The sequence below is a fragment of the Gorilla gorilla genome, chromosome 6 (assembly GCF_029281585.2).
Source record: "Gorilla gorilla gorilla isolate KB3781 chromosome 6, NHGRI_mGorGor1-v2.1_pri, whole genome shotgun sequence".
Classification (NCBI taxonomy): Eukaryota; Metazoa; Chordata; class Mammalia; order Primates; family Hominidae; genus Gorilla; species Gorilla gorilla.
Genome location: NC_073230.2, coordinates 29,664,205 through 29,683,467, shown reverse-complemented (window position 1 = coordinate 29,683,467; position 19,263 = coordinate 29,664,205). Strand labels below are relative to the sequence as shown.

General features: G+C 40.8%; 1 protein-coding gene across 2 annotated transcripts in view; it reads left to right on the top strand.

The window, feature by feature from the left end:
- RAPGEF5 (Rap guanine nucleotide exchange factor 5) overlaps positions 1-19,263 on the top strand; it is a 237,584-nt gene that overhangs the window by 147,277 nt on the left and 71,044 nt on the right. The window contains exons 10-11 of one of the 2 annotated variants that reach the window (XM_031013080.2): positions 14,602-14,720; positions 15,184-15,272. In XM_031013080.2, the coding sequence (XP_030868940.1) occupies positions 14,602-14,720; positions 15,184-15,272 (208 nt within the window). Of the gene's footprint in view, positions 1-14,601; positions 14,721-14,755; positions 15,273-19,263 lie in introns of those variants that run through there. The other variant, XM_031013082.3, reaches the window with a different exon arrangement.

The window sequence follows — 19,263 nt, the reverse complement described above, 5'->3', positions numbered from 1 at the left end:
AAGGAAGAGTTGGGCAGCACAGGCCTGTGGAAGACCCAGTGAAGGGAATTATTCCTTAGCTGAGTGTGATGAGCCAGAGACACAGGGATTTTGGTCACACTGATTATTGCACTGAGGTCTTCAGACAGAGGCCAGCATCCCTTATGATCATCCCTAATGATCTGTGCTGAGCTGATCAGACAGTTTCTCCACCATCAGCAGCTTAATTCAGATTCCTTCATTTGAACTCACAGAGATGATTAGAAAGAGTTATACTAGTGAAGATAGAAGACAACCAAATAGCTATTTAGCTTGTTGCCACCAGTGTAGTCATTCAGTGACAATACATAAAGTTAACTTTGTTGATGGCCTAAATAATTTTAATGTCAGTACAACCTTTTTTTTATAAGTAGAGCAAAATTTTAAAATATCTGGCTAAGATTAATTTATTCTTACCTTCATTCACTGAGAAAAGCATTTGTTGAGCACCTATGAACAAGACATCACATGAAATAGAACAGAGACAAAATGAGCAAGGTGTGATGTGAGCCCCAAAGATACCAGCATTTAATGAGACAGAAGCATGTGAAATGAGACAGAAGCATGTGAAAACCCAGACAGGAAAACCCAGTAAAGAAGAAGGGCAAAAACACACAGAAGAGAGGGCCAGGAAAGGCTTCCAGATGGGAGGAAAGAGTGCACTTTGAATAAGGTATTTGTTTCCAGAAAATTGTTTTCTCACATTCCTGTAAGGCATTTGCTAAATTAAGCATCATCTTTTTTACTTCCTGGGTTATGGCCAGGTCAGGACACAAATCATAAATGACAAAGATTATAAATCTCAAATCTAAAGGAGGTTGCATATTGGAGTTTACAATTCATTCCCTTCCCCATTTTCTAGCTACAAAATACACTTGTCAAAAAAAATTTAGTATATTATACATAGTCCTTGGCATGTTTCACTGATTGAATTTGTTTTTCAAAACAGGCTTCATCTGGAAGAGGTTTACAGGTATTTAACAGTCCAGAGTAAAGTAGCAAGCAACTTGCTGGAATTTACAGCACATTTCTGTTAAAGAATTTTTGTTGTTTAAAGTTGTTCTACTACTGTAAAAGTAATATATGCCCTTCATAGAGAATTTAGAAATAATAGAAAGTTACAAGGAAGAAAATAAAAATTTAATGATAAACCACTATTTCCTCCTCCCACCCCCTGGCTGTCCCCAGTCTTTGTATTCTGAGGCTTTCCTCATATTTTCATGACATGCTTTACTTAGCTACCCTTCCCTGGGGGAATTTTGCTATTATAAACTATAACACACAACTCTCCAAAAATCTTTACCTAAGTTTATATTCTCAAGGATAAATTCCTAGTAGCAGAATTACTACTTATAAACTGCATTACTATCTTTTATGTTTTTACCCAACCACTTTCCATAAAGCTTGTGCTAGTTTTTACTTAAATCAGCAATATATGAAATTACTTGTTTTGTAATCCCTTCATCCTAGCTTTCACCTTCATTGAGTGTTACAATTTTGAGTAGGAGAAACTATGTTATCTTTGTCAAGTTGATGGTGGGCAAGGGAGAGGGAGGAAAATACTATCTTGTTCAAATGTACATCTCTAGTGAAGTTGAATATTTGCAACTTATATCAACCTATTTCTCTTTCTTCTGTAAGTAATTTATTTTTCTCCTTTCTCATTTTTCTCACTGAAATTTTCTTATTGATTTGGACAAGTTATTTACATATGAAGGATATAAAATTTTGTCATATTTGTTGCATATTGTTTTCCTCAGTTTGTTTTCTACTTAGTTTGTTTCCTAATTAGTTATTTTTATACACATGAGTGGAAATGTTTTTTATTTTTAAAATTGTCTTTAAAATGAGAAATCCCTTCCTCATTCAGTAAAATTTTATTTTATTTTTTCTATTCCTTTTGGAGTTGCACTTTTCACTCAGATCTTTTTTTTTTTTTTTTTCTTGTGACATGGGTCTCACTCTGTTGCCCAGGCTGGAGTGTGATGGAAAAATCACAACTCACTGCAGCCACAATCCTCCCACCTCAGCCTCCAGAGTAGCTGAGACTACAGGCATGTACTACCACGCCCAGCTAATTTTTTGGTGTTTTGTAGAGACAAGGCCTCACTATGTTGCCCAGGCTGGTCTCCAACTCCTTAGCTCTGGAAATCCTCCCAACTCACCCTCTTAAAGTGCTGGGACTATAAGCATTAGCCACTGAGATTGGCCTCACTTGGATTTTTTAATATAGCTGTGATTTATTTTTGTAATGTAAGATTTCTTGATGAACTATCACATGCATAATTTTTCTTCAGTTAATTTACTATTTTATTACTAGCATCAAAGACATTCATTTTATTCTGGAAGAATTGAAATTCTGTGATGAACAAACTACCTCCCAAGTTAATATGTTGAGTGCTGATTTAGTAAATCACTTGACCTCTCTGAGCTTCAGTCTTCTCATCTAATAAATTAAGATATTAGAGGTCTAAGATTTCTTCTAGCTCTAAAATTCCTTTCTTAACTTGAAGACACCCTTCCCCCCAAATTCTGCAATATCCATGCTTTTGAGTGTTGAACTCTTTCTGGGAAAATGTCACCATTTTATAAAGGATACCAATTGATTACTCAGGAAGTTCTGAGTAGCTCTTTTTTCACTCTGATCGAATATGTCTATCAATGCCAAGAATCATTCTGTTCTTTTATGTTCTAAAAATACTCCAGTGGATAGAACTTCTAAAAATTTACTCTGTGAAATGGTGTTGATACAGGACAGATGGCTGATCTAGCATATCCAGCTAGAAGTGTCTGTTATCAGGACATTAAAATGATATTTCAAGTCAAGTCATTAAATATTTGGAATTGTTTTTCTGAGATCAGAATGTCCTGAGGAGGATCAAAATCTGGAATTCCCAAATCTCTGCAATGAAGGAAATGCTAGCTCTTACTGCCTTGAACCCTTAGAAATACCAAGAAAGTAACCTAGTTCTTGATGTTGGCTAGGTTCATTAGCTGCTACCCACAGCCTAGCTCCAAATTACTGTTTTTAAAACATGCAGATTTTTGTCTCTTACATGTCTATCTGTCACATGAAGAATTTACTCTCTGAGAGCATGCCTATGTTTTATTTGAACTTTTATCCCCAGTGTTTAGCACTAGGCTTTCATTCAGTGTTTGTGGAACTGGAGCTGATAGAGAAGGAAATTGTGGGTGGTTTGAAATGTTTCCCACAGTCAAGTACTTCAAATCACATCTGTAAAAATCCAAAGTTGTACCAGCTTCAGGATTCCAGTTCACTGGATATTTAAAGTTTTAAATAAGAAGTTTTCTACCTTAGAGAATTAACCTGGAAATGATAAGCAGAAAAGGCAGGAAGATTCATCACCGGTAGTCACTTTGTAATACAGAAAAGTCTTGGGAAGAATCCATCCCTGGTAAAGAGTGGATGCAGACGTTCAGACTTTAATGGATCACAGGTTGTGGAGCAAAGATCTTACCTGGACAGGTTTGTACGTGAGGATTTTGACCTTCTTTGGCCCTCCAGGTGCACATTAATATTCAGGAAAAGAGAATTTGTTTTTCATATGTGTTATGACTTTAATACTAATTCCTCACTTAAATACTAATTCCTTTTTTGTTCCCCCAGTCTGTCCTCCTCTTCTCTCCACACCTGTTCCCTCCCTTGGAAAAAAAGGCAGGAGAGATCTACCACTATGCAAGCAAATTCATCTTTGTCTTATTTTAACCTTCTCTCTTCCTTTTTACCTTCTGGTTTTTTGTTTAATTTTTTGCTTGCCTCTCAAATCATTTTAGCAATCTTTCATTACATCTTACATTCTCTTAACCTGTTTTTAATACCAACTTCCTGTTACTGTTCCATGCACCAAGAGTGCCACTTTGTCTACCTTTATCCCAACCTTGTTTCAAACTGTGAAATGAAGTTTCTGAGATGGCTACAGCAGAGACTAAAGGCGTGCCTCCCTAAAAACACCAAGGAATGTACAAAATATGAAAAAACAAGAGTGTTTACTTAAGATGCTTTGTATCTCCTCACTCCCATTCCATGTGATCTGGCAGCTGCTACAGTAGCTAGAAATTTTTCATTCCATAACTTGCATAAATACCGAAACTCCCCTTTTGATTGCTACTTTGCCCTCATGGAAGTTCCACAGGCATGCGTGCACACACACACAAGCATTTCCTCACGTACACACGTGCAGATGCTCATTGACACACACACACAGGAAATTTGGGAAGAGTGATAGAGTTCTTTGACTTGAAGCCTTTCAATTTTTTAGAGATTATTTCCTTTTTAGGTTTGAAGAATATTTCTGCTGGGTCTGCTCAGACGTAAGAACTAGCTTTTTCAAATAATTTCAGTTTATGAATTAGTTCTTCACTGAGTCAGGAGGTATCGAACACAACTAAGTTTCAGATCCTATGGGAAGAATTTGAGAGGAGAAGTCAAAGCCATAGGAACCAGTCAGGGCTAGCTATTTTATGCTGCTCTGAAAAGTCATGTTATCCTCTTGTTATTCAGTTGTAAAGGCTTCTGTAAAACTGCTGCCATGGATTATTCAAACCCCACGGGACAAATATATCTGCAACCAGAATGTAGAAACTTTAATCATAATTTACTGTAGGTTTCTGTCCTACCTTTGGGCTGCTAGTGAAAAGCAGTGATTCTGGTTACTGGCAATTTTTTTCCCTTTCTTCTTCTACATTTCAGGAAATGCTTAAGGATCTAATTTAGATTTCTGCATCCTCATTTCTTCCGACGTGATCTCAAATAGGCCTCTATCAGGTCATGTGTGCACACTGTACCATGCCTCAGTTGCCCGTTGACCCAGGCTGCTTGGTTTCAGGGAACTGAGGCACTGCTGAGGAGCCCTGGTCCACAGCATGCAGGTGGTAAGTGGCTCAAAAAATCTCAGTGGTTTCCTAGTTTGGCTGACCCTTCGCCTATTCCCTCGGGCCTTCTAACCAGGGCGAATGGATGTACCTCCGAGTCTCTGCAGGAGGAAATAACCACCATATCTGGAACAAGGAGCAGCAGAAAGCAGTGGCATTCCAGCTGGCTCACTTCAGGTGGCCGTGGCTGGCATCACACCTTGTTTGTCATTGCCGTGTTTTCTCCTGTGTATATTCCAGTCATGCCAACAATGAAGGATGCAACTGTGCCTTTGCAGATCATCAGTCACCCTGACCAAAGACCAAGAGCCCATAGAGCATTAGCTATCTCTTGACATTCTGTGTTAAAAATGTAGCAGTCAGAGAGACAACTGAACTTCCTTGTCTCCCTTCTTTTAGTTTTTGGTCTCTAGAGGTGTACACTTCTTGGCGAGTGAGATTTGCGGGGAGGTGAGTACCAGAAAGAAACAGCCCCACACACCCATGAAAATGATCAATTTCATCATCCCTAGTCCTCCTCTGGCAGAGGGGCTTGGAACCTCCTTTTCTGCGGGTTCCGTGAGCTCTGTAGTTAACTCCTGTGATGCCCTCTGCCTCTCAGTAGCACGTACAGCACCATAGGCAGAGGTTTGCATTGCAGTGGAAAAAATTTTATGTTATTTGTGTGTGTTTTTAAAATTTGGATGATATTTATATACACATACACATAAACAAAATCATAGCAAGACCCTGATACAAATTCAATTTTGTAATACTTCAGTGTTAGCATACTTGGATGGCATACAGTTACAATATAGTTTGTATATTTTTCTGCCCTCTATTTACTGAGGGCTTTCTCTGTGTCCAGTATTCAACTGGGTCTATAAGGTAGGGATTATCCCATTTCACAGGCAAGAAAGCTGATGCTCAGAGAGATAGACCACCCAGCTAGAAAGTGGCAACTCTAGGATTTGAACCAGGTCTGTCTTTGCTTTGGTGGATATCAGTTTAATTTGATTCAGGCTGTAAGTTCTTTGAAGGGCTGCCATCATCCGAGTTTAAGTTTTATGCTATTCAGAATTGGTTATTACCCATGAAATAGACAGAAATGGACGATATCCCTGGCTTGCGGCTTGGTGGAAGGGTTCTTGGTAAGATGTGTACATTGTTAAACAAATTAGATTTATCTAGTCATTGGTGATTGAACTATAGTTGGGGTGGCAGGGGACTGTGCTGGGTCTTTATCATCATTTTTAGTGCCTAAAAGTCCCGGAAGATGCATAATACCCTTATTTTTTAGATAATGCTTTGGAATTTGGGGAGTGTATTTTTATTCTCCCAGCAAAACAGCTATTGGATGGCTGCCAGGATTTGGCTGTAGATAAGGCAAGCCCTGTAACCCATGTCCTCTCAGTATAGGTTGAGGCCTTGTCTGCAGCTGTGAACTCAGCCATTCTTTGAGGACAGGCCTCTTCCTGGGTGAGAACTGGCTCCAAAGACCCTGGAGTCAGAATCAAGCTCCATTTCTGCTGTCAGAGTGCTATGCCCATTACTCAGACTTAGCCTAGATCTGACTTTAAGCTTTGGTTCCCAGCTACAGTGGACTAGATTTTGTCCTTTCGTTCTGCAGACTTCAAGCTTGAATTTTCCTTTTCTACCCAAGCCTACCCCTTGGACTTAGTTCCTCTGAGACTGAACCTCTGCCTCTTTGCCTTTGCTGACCTCTCTGTCCTTGACCTTGAGCCATTCTGATTTATAGTATCTGTCCACTTATCCATCATTTGCCAGGCCATGCATTCATTTAACAGACGTTGTTCTGGATGTAAAACCAAACCAAACCAGCCACTGTTCTCATGCAGCTGTCATCAGAGTGGAACTGACCCTGCCATTTCTCCTCCCTCTTCTACCCTCCATCCCACTCGCAAACCTGGTCATCAGCCAAGAACTTTTATATTGGAACCAGAAGCCTGCTGGAAAATATTTAATAAAATTAAAGCTTTTATGATAAACAGTAACACCGGTGTGATTGACTAGCCACTCTCAAAGGTCACATGGGAAGTGCAGAGTGTGAAGCAAGCTGTAGAAGCTAAATTACAGTAAACTGATATAGGCACTAGACAAGAAAGACTGTTAAGACCATAAAGCATATAGAAATTGGATTCGGTCAAGTAGGAAAATGCTGACACACCCTGCCCTAAAGCTTTTAGATTTTTGAGTTGTTTTCTGGACAGCAGGAAGATGAAATACATGACCAATATGGTGTAGTCTAAATTAATGAAAACTTAACACAAGCATGTCTGGAAACTGTGAAATGTGAAGCATGCTGGGCTGTCTCTATTTGCATCCCTTTCTCCATTCTCACGTCTGCCCTGTGCTGGGACAGCGAGTCCTCACCACACATTGTGGAATGCATCACTCTGGATTTATTGTCCTCCTGCCCTGAATGGGATGCAGCCAGTGGGAAGCATCGGCAAGAGATCAGAGGGTGGAAGAAGAGAAAGGTCATGATATTCCTCCTACCTCTGTCTGGCTTCCTTCTGTAGTTCTGGCAGTGACTGCAGCTCCTCATTGGTAGCTTCTCATTTATGCCTCCAGCTCCCAAAGGGATCCAATACTTACTTTTTACCTCCCCTTACACCTTCCAGCCCAGGGTTAGTTAAGATCTCCCTCTTTTCTAGTCCTGGTTATCTCTCACCATTTTTGCTCAGTTTCATCAAACCTACCTACACAGCTGTAAATAGCCCCTTCATTAAACACTTTCAAAACCCTTGCTGAGTGTGCATTTTCCTGCCAGTATCCAGAATGCTCTGTCAAGCTAATACAGCATGTTGAAATATATTCATAATAAAAAGACATTGACTTTATATTTCAAGATGCTACAGTCTATCCCATCTTTTCTGCCCTATTGTGCAGTAGGTTACTAGCTGAAGTTGGCCCTGGGATCAAATTCCTAGGCTTGCTCTGGTTTTAGGGTTATTAGACAAGTTGTTTTGTATGATGATATTCTTAGAGGCAATGAGATTTAATACATACAGTTTTTCTCTAGTAGCCAGAAGCTTTCTGTTTAGTCATGCATATTGGTTTTCTGTTGGAGTTTGGTCAAGTTCCGTAATAAATATATGTTTATTTTCATATCTATAAAAGTCAGACTTTACCTAGATTTTATAAATGATGATGAATCCTATTAATCTTGTTTGGGCTTTCATTAGAGTTATTAATCTTAATATGTGTGGGATTAAAAAAAGGAAAGAACTAATTGTCGTTTTCTAAATACTCTCCTTCTGCCAGAGTATTGTGTACAAAGACATATTTGTTAGGCCAGCTCCTTTGTGGTTGGGTGAGTCTAAGTGGCTCACCTTGACATACATCTGCTAACTTAATCTCTCTCTTAATCATTTCTATCTTGCCACAATATTCTTTTGACCTTTTTAAAAAACATCTGTTTACTTTTTTTTCATGAGAAAAAGAATCATGAGATACATTGTCAGCAAATTATCTAAGGGTTATTCTCGAATAAAATTCTTTTTGGCCAGAGGAGATTTTTTTTTTTCAGATAAGTATTATAATTCTGCTGTACCCACATTTATGTAACAGAAACAGATGTGGGCATTGATGGCTTGGTCAGCTAGGCTTTATGTGAATTTCCATAGTACAAGATGGGAAGAGATACCTAACTGCTAAATCATGTGCCTTCTTCCTATTTAGGAGAGCCAACACTTTGGGCTTCTGTGAGAAAAGTGGAATCAAGATTAGTTTTGTAGAATCTTTGTGTTGGAAAGGGTGCAGAGCATAGCCCTGACTCTTGATCCAGAATCGTCTTCATTTGTTCTATGATATTGTTGATACACTCCGCTTCAGCTTGAGAGAGAGCTGGGTCCATCTCTGCTGTTAGCACTTCTTTAAATTGGTCCCCAGTCAGCCACTTATCTCATCACCCACTAGTGGAAAGTCGCCTTTCTAGAATGTCATGAGTAATTCCAGGGCTTCCTCTCCCACAGGGTAGAGTGGCTCAGAAAGTGGAAATAATCTGCTGCTATTTATCCTCCTGAACTCTTCTTTCCCGGACCTTCCAGCTACCTGAACTGTACCTCTCAGGACATATTTCTCAGAGCCCTTTGTGGCTCCCTGGGGCAGATTCATGTGTCCCCTGGCCAACAAATCTGTGTCCACAGACTCATCTCTGCTCAGTTCCTTTTTTTTTTTTTTTTCAATTTTAAGGTAAAACTTACGTAACGTAAAATTAGCCATTTTAAAGTCTATAATTCATGTCTACCCAGTTCTTGAGCCCATCAGGCCCGAGGCAGCTTATATACCGGGAGCCCCATCTCCACCAGCCTTAACCTGCATGTCTCTGTGTTCCAAGTTGCATAGACATAGGTGCCCACAAATACAGCCTTCCTCTAAAGCCGGTCCCTGCCGTGTTTAGCTCTGTTCCTGCCTTGGTCACTGATTCGGGTCTGGTCGGCACTTCATTTTCCCCTTGCTGGGTCTTGAGTGCTGCCTGATCTGAGCTGGTTGAGCTGTGGTCATACCACTGCATTCAGCTCCTGCCAACTCTCTTCCTCTCTTAGAATGAAAGCCCTTGTATGGCTTTCCCAAACCAGACAGGCCATCCAGAACTAAAAACCGGCTATGCTAGAACTTTTGACTCTCACTTTGGCCTAGACCTCCCTGTTGCCTGACCCACGAACAGATTGCCCTGCACTGTCAGTCAGCACGAAGGAAAGTGACATCTCCTTTGATAGCTGTCATCTAGAATATAGAGCATTGGCCATCTTAGGGGACATCTGTGGTTCTGGTTAAGGGCACTGGTGTCGAGGCTGTCTGGGTTCAATCTCAGCTTCGCCATCTGTCTGCTGTGTGATCTTTCTTATTTAATCTCTGGGCTCCTGTCTCCATTTGTAAAATGGGAATTTTCATAGCATTAGTCTCATGGGATCATTATAGTGATTAGGTAAAGTAGTGGATCTTCAGCCCTTAGCTTTGCCTGCTGTATGGTAAGCCCTCAGTAAGTGTTAGTTGTCGTAGGTTTATCTGCCTGGTTGTGGCTGATTCCTCCCCAGTTGCCCATTCCTGGTGGTTCTGTTTGTTGCATATGGCAGTGTTGTCTCCTCAGTTCTTGAGTTGTCATTACCTCTACCATTATGGAATAAAATTATATTAGGTATTAATGGTCCAGTAACTAATAATTGCATGATGTTTTACACTTCACAAAATGCTTATATTATCTTAAGTAGTGGCCAAGGCTCGGTGCTATCTCACATGAGCTACTCTCAAACTAAGACCCTGAATTAAAGCAGGTCTTCTGATCTGATGTATATGTAACTCCTTGCCTAGCTTTGACATTGTCCAATGTAACAAGCATGCCAGCTGTTCTTCTCAGGTTAGCCCAGTCTATTTGAGTGCCTCAGCTAAGCTGATGGTCAGGATGCAAAGCAGGGCAGGCCAGTGCCCTGAGGAGTTTGATGAACACCAGCAGAGTTTGACGATCCCTCCTTAGGAAGAGCGCCTCTCAGCAAAATGTCCCTTCTCTCTGGGCTGTATCACAGTTCACCAATTGAAATGTATTCTTAGAGATTTAAGGTGTTCTTTGGGAGACTGAGGTGGGCAGATTGCTTGAGCTCAGAAGTTCAAGACCAGCCTAGGCAACATGGTAAAACCCTGTCTCTACAAAATAAAATAAAAAATTAGCTGGGCCTGGTGGTGTGTGCCTGTAGTCCCAGGTACTCAGGAGGCTGAGATGGGAGGATCACTTGAGCCCAAGATGCAGAGGTGGCAGTGAGTGGAGATTGTGCTCCTGCACTCCAGCCTGGGTGACAGAGTGAGAATGTCCTCCTACCACCCCCCCCCCCCAAAAAAAAAGAAAAAAGAGATTTAATGTGTTGCTCTCTAAACCTCCACTTTAAAATGCAAATGCATTCATTCATCTTTTGTTTATAAACGTATTCAGTAAATGTTAAATTGAGTGTCTGTGAAATGTCAAGACCTGGCTAACTATTGGGAATTCAAAGTCAAAGAAGATAGGGTACTTGCCCACGAGTGAGCTTGGGCAAGGCGGGGACAGAAAGTGCATCAGTAAGTGCTCCTGAGAGTGCTGAATTATAAGGATACATGTGGTGCTGTGAAGTCACACAGAAGGGCCAACAAGATCAAACTGAAGACCAGGGGGCTTCCCGGAGGAGGTGATTCTTGAAGTGAACTTTGTGGGATAAATAAGAGTTAGGCCAAGAAAGTTGTGAGATGAAAAGAAGTATAACAAGCCATTGGCTACAAATGCCTTCCTATCAGTTAACATCTTCAGTTAATGTGTTCACAGACCTAAGGGCAAACAGCATTGGAACTCGTGTTACTTGTATGACTTCTTGAGTGTCGTAGTGTCAAGCTAGATGATTTTCAGCGTTTGCCATCTGAAAGGTTCTCTCTACTGCCTGTTTCAGACAGGTTTGATTTTGGAGGAATGGGTCTCTTCAAGCTGACTTATTTCCTTCATAATGAAATTTCCAAGATGTAGTCTTCTCTTCCTCCTTGTTCACTCACAGTTTAACACATTTTCCCCACTCCTGACCTAAAGTGACCTCATCATCACTTTTTCTTAGACTTACCATCTTTGTAAATGTTACAGTGTCAGGCAGGCTTTCTCCTGGGGTCTCCTGATACAGCGCTCTCCTGGCTTTCCTCCTGGCTCATCTTGGTAGTGGTCTTCATGTTCTCTCTGTAAGTAGGTTCCCCCATGACTCGAATATTCTCCCACTTTACTTCTTCCCCTTAGTGTGATTTTAGCTCCTTTAATCCCCAGTGTTCATAGTTCTGCCTCTTTACTGTTCCTCCTTAACAATCTCATCCATTACCAAAGCTTAAATAATTCATAAATTTGTCTCTACCCTTGACCTTTGTCCAGAGGCCTAGTTCTTTATTTCCAACTGCTTGCTAAACGTCTGTGGCAGGCAGGCTGTCTTAGTACGAAACATCAGCGTTTAAAATCAGAAGCCTCTGTCTCAGCAAAGCCGCTCCTTCATACACATTCTCCCCTGTTTAGTGGTATTTCCATTCTCTCAGTCACCCATAGTTGTCTTTGATTGTCAGATCCCATGGATTCTACTTTTGCATTGTCTCTTGCATTTGGCCACATCTTAGGGTGCTGACCCAGTTATACTTATGTTGTCATGGAGCCTATTAACTTGTCAGTTAAGAGCAGGGTACTTGCCTCACTCATTTTCACTTGCCGCTTGGTGTCCAGAACAGTGCCTTATGCAAAGGGAGCAAGCCCTCACTGTTTGTTGAATGAATGTCAATTAAGTGTTTTAATACTTTACCTGCATTTCATGAACTATTTGTCATTGAATATATTTTCTGTTATTAATTCTCTTAATACTTTTAATCTTAACCAATCAAGCACAAGAATAAAATTTCATACCCAGAACCTCAACTATGGTACTTCTGTTCCTTCTCAGGATGAGAAATTAGTTAAGCATGCATGGGTCAGGAAACATTAATTTACCTTTCCTTCTTGAGAGCCAGATGTAATTCGTAGGATTATTACATTTTTATGGCAATTTTAGATAACATATTTCCCTTTGTACATTAATTTTTCTGCTTTTTCTCTTCTTTATTTTTAATAGGTCTTCAAAATGGAAAACTATCACAATGACATAGATGCTATTGATGGTACATCAATATGATTCAGCTCTTCCCCTGCCTGGCAGAGTGTGGCTGCTGTGTGCACAGCCATGTAATACATATTAGTTACACAGGCATTAGAGAAGCCCTTCCCATCCATATGTATGTGCATGGCCTGTGGAAGTTAATAATGCCATATATCACATGCACATAGAATGTAAAACGTACTTCAGAATGACAGCAAGCTCATATAAAATGAGTATTGGCGCATGATTAAAGGAAACCAGGGAAAGATTTTTGTCCTTTCAGAGAACAGAATTATTTGTTTGTTCTGTGTGTCTCAGCATCCCAGACCCTCATTCTGCCTTTTTGTTTTTTTGTTTTTTGTTTTTCGTTTTTTGGGGGGTTTTTTTGGTCAATATATGCACTTCTCTCCAGCCACCTTATTTCACTTCAGCCACATAGATAACAAAGGAACCCCTTTGGAGAAATGAAAGATAGCAATTACACATTGGTATTCATGTTACGGGAGTCCCACTGTCGTCCTCAGGGAGTTTAACAATGAATATCCAGCATTAATTGCCACAGTAACTGCACGCGTCTGACCTTGCTGAAATGTAATACATCGGTTTTACATAGTGAAATTATTTACCACTAAAAGATTAAAAAAGAATGATCATAAAATTATGTTGCTGTTTAGAATGACAAATATTTTTCGTTTTTAAGAAAATCCTGGAGGACTTAAATTATTAGCTTATTGCATTTTCTTAGGAATCAGAATACCAGGAGGTAAAGTCACAATTGTTATCAGTGATTTGGCTGGCAATTAGGGCAAGATTAGTGCCTTCCTATTCTTATGAAAGGTGAATCAAATATATTGACATCCCTGATTAGCCTGTAGAACCAATTAATAAGGCACAATGGATATTTTTCTCTCTGTTGGGGGTGGGCATATCCTCTTTCATGTTTGTACCTGACCGTAGGTAGGTAGGATTTTCTGTAAGTAGGGGAAACATGCTAGGAGCCCTAAGCACATAGTGCCTTTTTTAAAGAGGTGACATCATCTTTAAGGTGAAACCTACTTACTGTCAACTTTTCTTCCTTTAATCTTTTGCTCAAATCCTCAGAAATAGGGAAGCTAGATTTTCGGACATGCATCTTATAGTTCCTTTCTCCCGGGCTACCTTACGCTTACTGGGTATTGCACATCAGGAGAATTTCACACTAAACACTCTGAAAGTGTTCATGGCTCCGAGTTGGAGGCCACCCTGCTGGGTCAGCAGCAAGCTGTCCTCTGTGACAGAGCCACGTCAGCGGGCCACACTCACTCTGGGCTGTGGAAGCTGTGTGTGCAGAAATGAATGATGGTTCAGCCGTCTCTCCTTTTCAAAAAGGGACTGAGGTGAAGAAAGTCTGTGCAGTCATCCATGGCATCCGAATTTCAGCCTAGATGAGATTCTAACTAGAGATCCATTTTTGCTTATATTCTGGCAAAACTAGTACATGATAAATTTGAAGGCCATCTCAAGTCTGAAAAAAAATTGAATTGAATGATGGAGTGGGTAGTTTTTTTTTCTTGCCCACCTTTTAAAGTAAGGGTGTAAAGTAAATGAATATATGTATTGATTACAACTACTGAATAGGGCTTACTCATTGTCTTAATGTTTAAATAATGTATATTTTGTATGATTCAACTTTAATAGAGTGTTTAATAAACATCTACCAGGTAAAAGAGAATACAGTATACATGCAATTAGTATGTTGTGCTTTTTGAAACTTTGAACTTTGTAGTCCCTAAATTGTTTAGGTAGTTTTAAAAATAAACTCTGAATTCCACCTCCACTTTGTTTTCTATTTCCTTTAAAGTATTTATGTCTGTCTAATGTTTTAAGTTTTCATAGCACTTGAGCCTGGATACTTTAATATTAGAGGGAGATTTTTGACCAGACTCCTAATTTATTCTCAATCTTTGAAGAGATGATACTGTAAAGCAACTCTAGAAAATACAGCTTTAGTTAGCTCCATTTTCCCCCCACTTTTAATTTTCTCTCTCTTTTTCCGTCTCTCATCCATCATCCCTGTCCACAATTAAAGCAAGATGATGAAGTGACGACTGTTCAGGTTAAAGAGCAAGACCAGAGCGTCCTGGTGCTGAAGAAAGTGCAGTGCTGTGGCCCAGCCCCCACAGCTGGGAGTGCGGAGAGCCATTGGAGGTGAGAGTTTCCCTGCAGCCACAGAGGCACGCGCTCCCGTTTCCTTTTCCCTGCCTGCCTTCCCTTCCCTTGCTCCATCTCACTCGCTCTCTGCCTCCTCTACCCTCCCTCCCTCCCTCTCTTTTCTCTCCGCCTCTCCAGCGTTCTAGCTGACTGCAGAGCTCTTAGCAGCCAGATGGACTCAGTTCCCAGTGAAAGGACAGGGATGGCAAGATCTTTTAGCATTTAGGGGATGCCTTTGTTAGTAACCGTTCACAATGGGCAGCTCCCGGCTGAGGGTCTTTGACCCTCATTTGGAGAGGAAAGATTCCGCCGCGGCGCTCTCAGACCGAGAGCTGCCCTTGCCTACCTTCGATGTGCCTTATTTCAAATACATCGACGAGGAGGATGAGGACGATGAATGGAGCAGCCGCTCGCAGTCCTCCACCGAGGATGACTCAGTGGACTCTCTGCTCTCTGACAGATATGTGGTGGTGTCCGGGACCCCGGAGAAGATTTTGGAGCACCTTTTGAATGACTTGCACCTGGAAGAAGTCCAGGACAAAGAAACAGGTAAGGCTCTGAGTAGCTCATGCTTCCAGACTGATAGCAGCTGATGCCCTTGTCAGTACCCTCAGGGGCAAGGTTCCCACTGTTAGCTGAAACCGGGGTGGGGAGAAATAGCATATGCTTTGTGCGACTCGTCCCTTGCCTTGTTCTGATTTGTTTAAATCCAATAAATGGACACATGTAGATCCCAAGCAGCTCCCTGGGAAGTAGCTGTACAAAGAAAATGATATGAAGGCAGCTGTTCTTGTTTCTTTGGCAATTTTTCCCAAATCTCACCTAAAGGCAGTTGGCAAGAGACCAACATTCAATAGCCCATGTTCAATGGAAAGAAATACAAGGAGGAGGAGGGTTAGCAGGCGTTCACCTGTCATGTAGGCAGTGCTGAGCTGGGGGCAGCAGCCTCCGTGCTGAAATGTCAACAATTAATGCAACTACTCAGCAGCTACATGCTTAGTGGCAACTTCTGCCTTTTTCCAAGTGGTTTACAAACTGCCTGGTCAGAACAAGCCCCGAGGTGCAGACTATGATACTCACAGCTTTTCAGAGCAGAAACTGTAATGCACTAAAGCCTTATTGAACAGACTTCTTGTATTTTAAATTTAATCTGAGAGTAAAACACTCATTTTGCTTTTTCACCCATACACTTTTGGAAACACTACTGTTCCACTTACAAAATGACTTACCTGTAACTTCCTTTATCTCAGAAGGGAGAGTACTTGCTTCTCTTAACCAGAATTTGTAATTTGTTCCATGCTGGAGCAGTTATTCCAATGAATAGGCCTCTGACTGTAGCCTGCATTTTGCAACTTGATCCCTTAACTAAAATGCACTGTTTGCTCCTACCATAGCACCTGTGAGACCCACAGTTTCCTTAGGTTTTTACCATGCAAGAAGGATTGTGAAATGACAGCTTAGGTGGGAACAAGAATTTCCTTGTGTCCCTGGAGTTTTGTCTGAACGTAGGTGATGTCTGGGTCTATTTTGCATTCTAAAGGACAGTAAGAGAAACAAGGATGTGTGAAATACCTAAGTGGGCAAAAAAACAGTATCAAAATGACCTAATCATGTATCCCACAGTAAAGTTATTGTGTAATTTTAAAATTCAGATAGATACCTTATTTTGCGTATGTTTGAAGACAAAATCAGTAGTTGTCATTTATATGCACTAAACAAACAGCTAAAAGAAAAACGTATTCTCTTGGCATTTGCTAGGTTGATTTTGTATGTCTATAGATTAATATTTTGTGCATTTGAGCACTATTCCCATGTTCTGCTTCATCAAATATAATCATCATGGAAGGTGGGTCTAATTTTCAGTCTACTGATTACCAGACTGCTTTACACAGGTGTTTTGAACTAGAATACAGACAAATTATCTGTCATGGAAAAGACACTTTAGTAGAGGTTTGGAAAGATTGAATAGTTCCTTCTTCTTAATAACACTACAGTTCTATAGTGCAAGACTTTGTGTCTGGGTCACATTAGTAAGCAGGGAAATTATTATAACCTGCCCAGGCCTAGCTTCATTTCATTTTCTTTTTAATTGTCGTTAGTTTGTGTTCTCTTTACTTTTGAGAAAATGGCTCAGGTGCTCACAGGTTCCCACTGCTTAACACTGAGAATGACAAATCACTCTTATTATTGTTGCTAATGTCAGAATTTGCCTGCTATTGGGAAATATAGTGGTTTGCATCCTGTCTAGTGACTTATTCTTGCTTTCTTCTCAGTTATACCAACCCCTGGGATCACATGTGTCACTTCTGCCATGTGCTCACAAAGCCAAGCGGACCAGGACTTCATGGCTTGACTCTCCTAGCACCAACCTAAGTGGGGAAGAAGGGGTTGGTTGGGGTCACCTCACCTAATTCCTGCTCATTTCCTTAGAGTTTGGGGGAGGGACACAAATGAAACTTTAGAGTTTTGCAGAGACATCTGAGTGGCAAAAATGGTAACAACTTTCACCAAAGAAAGATTTTATGAAAATGGAAAAGTCAACTTTGGAGAAAATGATTAATGTGTATATAAAAGAGATGCCTAAGTGGAAGTCAGTGTAGCTCTTCCAAACTTCAAGAACGGCACTTGGAGAAAACACAACAGAAAATCCACCATGTGGTTTCTGTTAATAAGATTATAAGAAATATAATAAATATAAAATAAATGTCATGTGCAAATTGAAGAAAAGGAGATATTAATAGCTCGAATACTAAGCAAATCAGATATTTAAAGTAACAGGACCCCTTGTCGCTGACAAAGGTGAATTCTAGTTCTTTATCTCGGTCAGGTAAGCAACCCTCATTATCAAAGGCCCGGGTGTGCAGGAGCTGAAGAGAGTTGCATAAACCATATGGAGGACAGATGGAGGAAAATGAGAAGGGGCTGCAATAAAAGTACACAGCAGCATTTTTATGTTCTTGAGCGCCCCTTTTAGGGAGATGGAGCCATCTGGGGCCGCGTGTAGCCATATGGTGGTGGTGGCCCTCCACATGGCCTAATAGCAGTGAGGAGGAGAGGGTCCATGGGAGAAAAGGAATGGTCCTGGAGGCTGGGATGAGCCTGTTCTGGATTCTTACATTTTTGGACCCACCAGAGGCTGGGGAAGATAACTGAACAAGAGATGTGAGTAATTTCTCATCCCTTTCCCACAGAAGTCACTAATTTGTGAAAATGTAGGTGCAGGACCCAATGGAGGAGGCCCTCTGTGCTCCCACAGGACAAGTGGAAGTGATTACTGATTGATGTTAACATACAAATAGATAAAGTTTACTCCATTGAACATAGCCGGGAGGAGAATGCCAGGGCTATTAAGATAAGGCATTTCTGTTGTTACTGGACTCAAGAATAGAATAGGAAACAACTAAATTCATATAGTATTCTATCAGCAAATCAAGCTTTTTAAAGGAAAAATAATTCTAGAGATGCTTAAAAGCAACTTACTAATGATTTTCTTAAATGAGTTGACTCGCACACACCTACTATGTGTACTATTTTCATAATCCCTCAAGTACGTATCTTTCCTCCTTTGTAGTGAAAGGCACAAGAAGTCATCCAGTATGATATCTATGGAATGAAGGAATGCATGGGTGAATGAGTGAATTTCTTTCTTTTGAGACGGAGTCTCTGTCTGTAACCCAGGCTGGAGTATGATCTTGGCTCACTACAACCTCTGACTCTCGGGTTCAAGCGATTCTCCTGCCTCAGCCTCCAGAGTAGCTGGGATTACAGGGGCCCACCACCACGCCTGGCTAATTTTTGTATTTTTGGTAGGGACAGAGTTTCACCATGTTGGTCAGGCTGGTCTCGAACTCCTGACCTCGTGATCCACCTGCCTCGGCCTCCCAAAGTGCTGGGATTACATGCGTGAGCCGCTCTGCCTAGCCGAGTGAATTTCCTAAACTTTTAAAGAGAAGATCAATGGGAAGTGCTGATAAGGAACAAGCAAACCAACCCGGCATTTGGGTCTTTATTTGCAGCCAGTTTTGAAATGTTCATTCATCTGTGACAAGCTCCCTTTTTGTTTACTAAGTTAGCAATAACACTCCCTGAGAGCAAGCAGCAATGAAATTGTCATCTAAATTTTTCAACATTTCTTCTTTTGTCTGATAGTTCTTCATTGTTTAAAGTAGGAAAACTATGAGTCTGGTAACTGGATATTTGTGAACCTGGACAGTGATTGAAGCTGTTTTCAAAGATTTCCTTTTTTTTTTCTAAGGTTCAGGTTTTGACTTGAAATATTTTGAAATGTTAGAGGAAAATCAAATTGTTTCTGGAGCTTTATCTTTTCCCAGAAATTGGGCAAACATCATTGGGCATGAGGTTTACATGAGAGAATTACGAGGAAGGTAAGAAAGAAAAAAAACAAGGAGCTGTGAGTTAGAGGAGTTGCAGGGATGGCGGAGCAGGTTTGGGCCCAGCCAGTCCTGCTCTGTGGTGGTCCTGCTGGTGACTGTAGCTAGTTAACCCTTTCTCCTCCCTAGGGAGGATAAAGTGTGTTTTG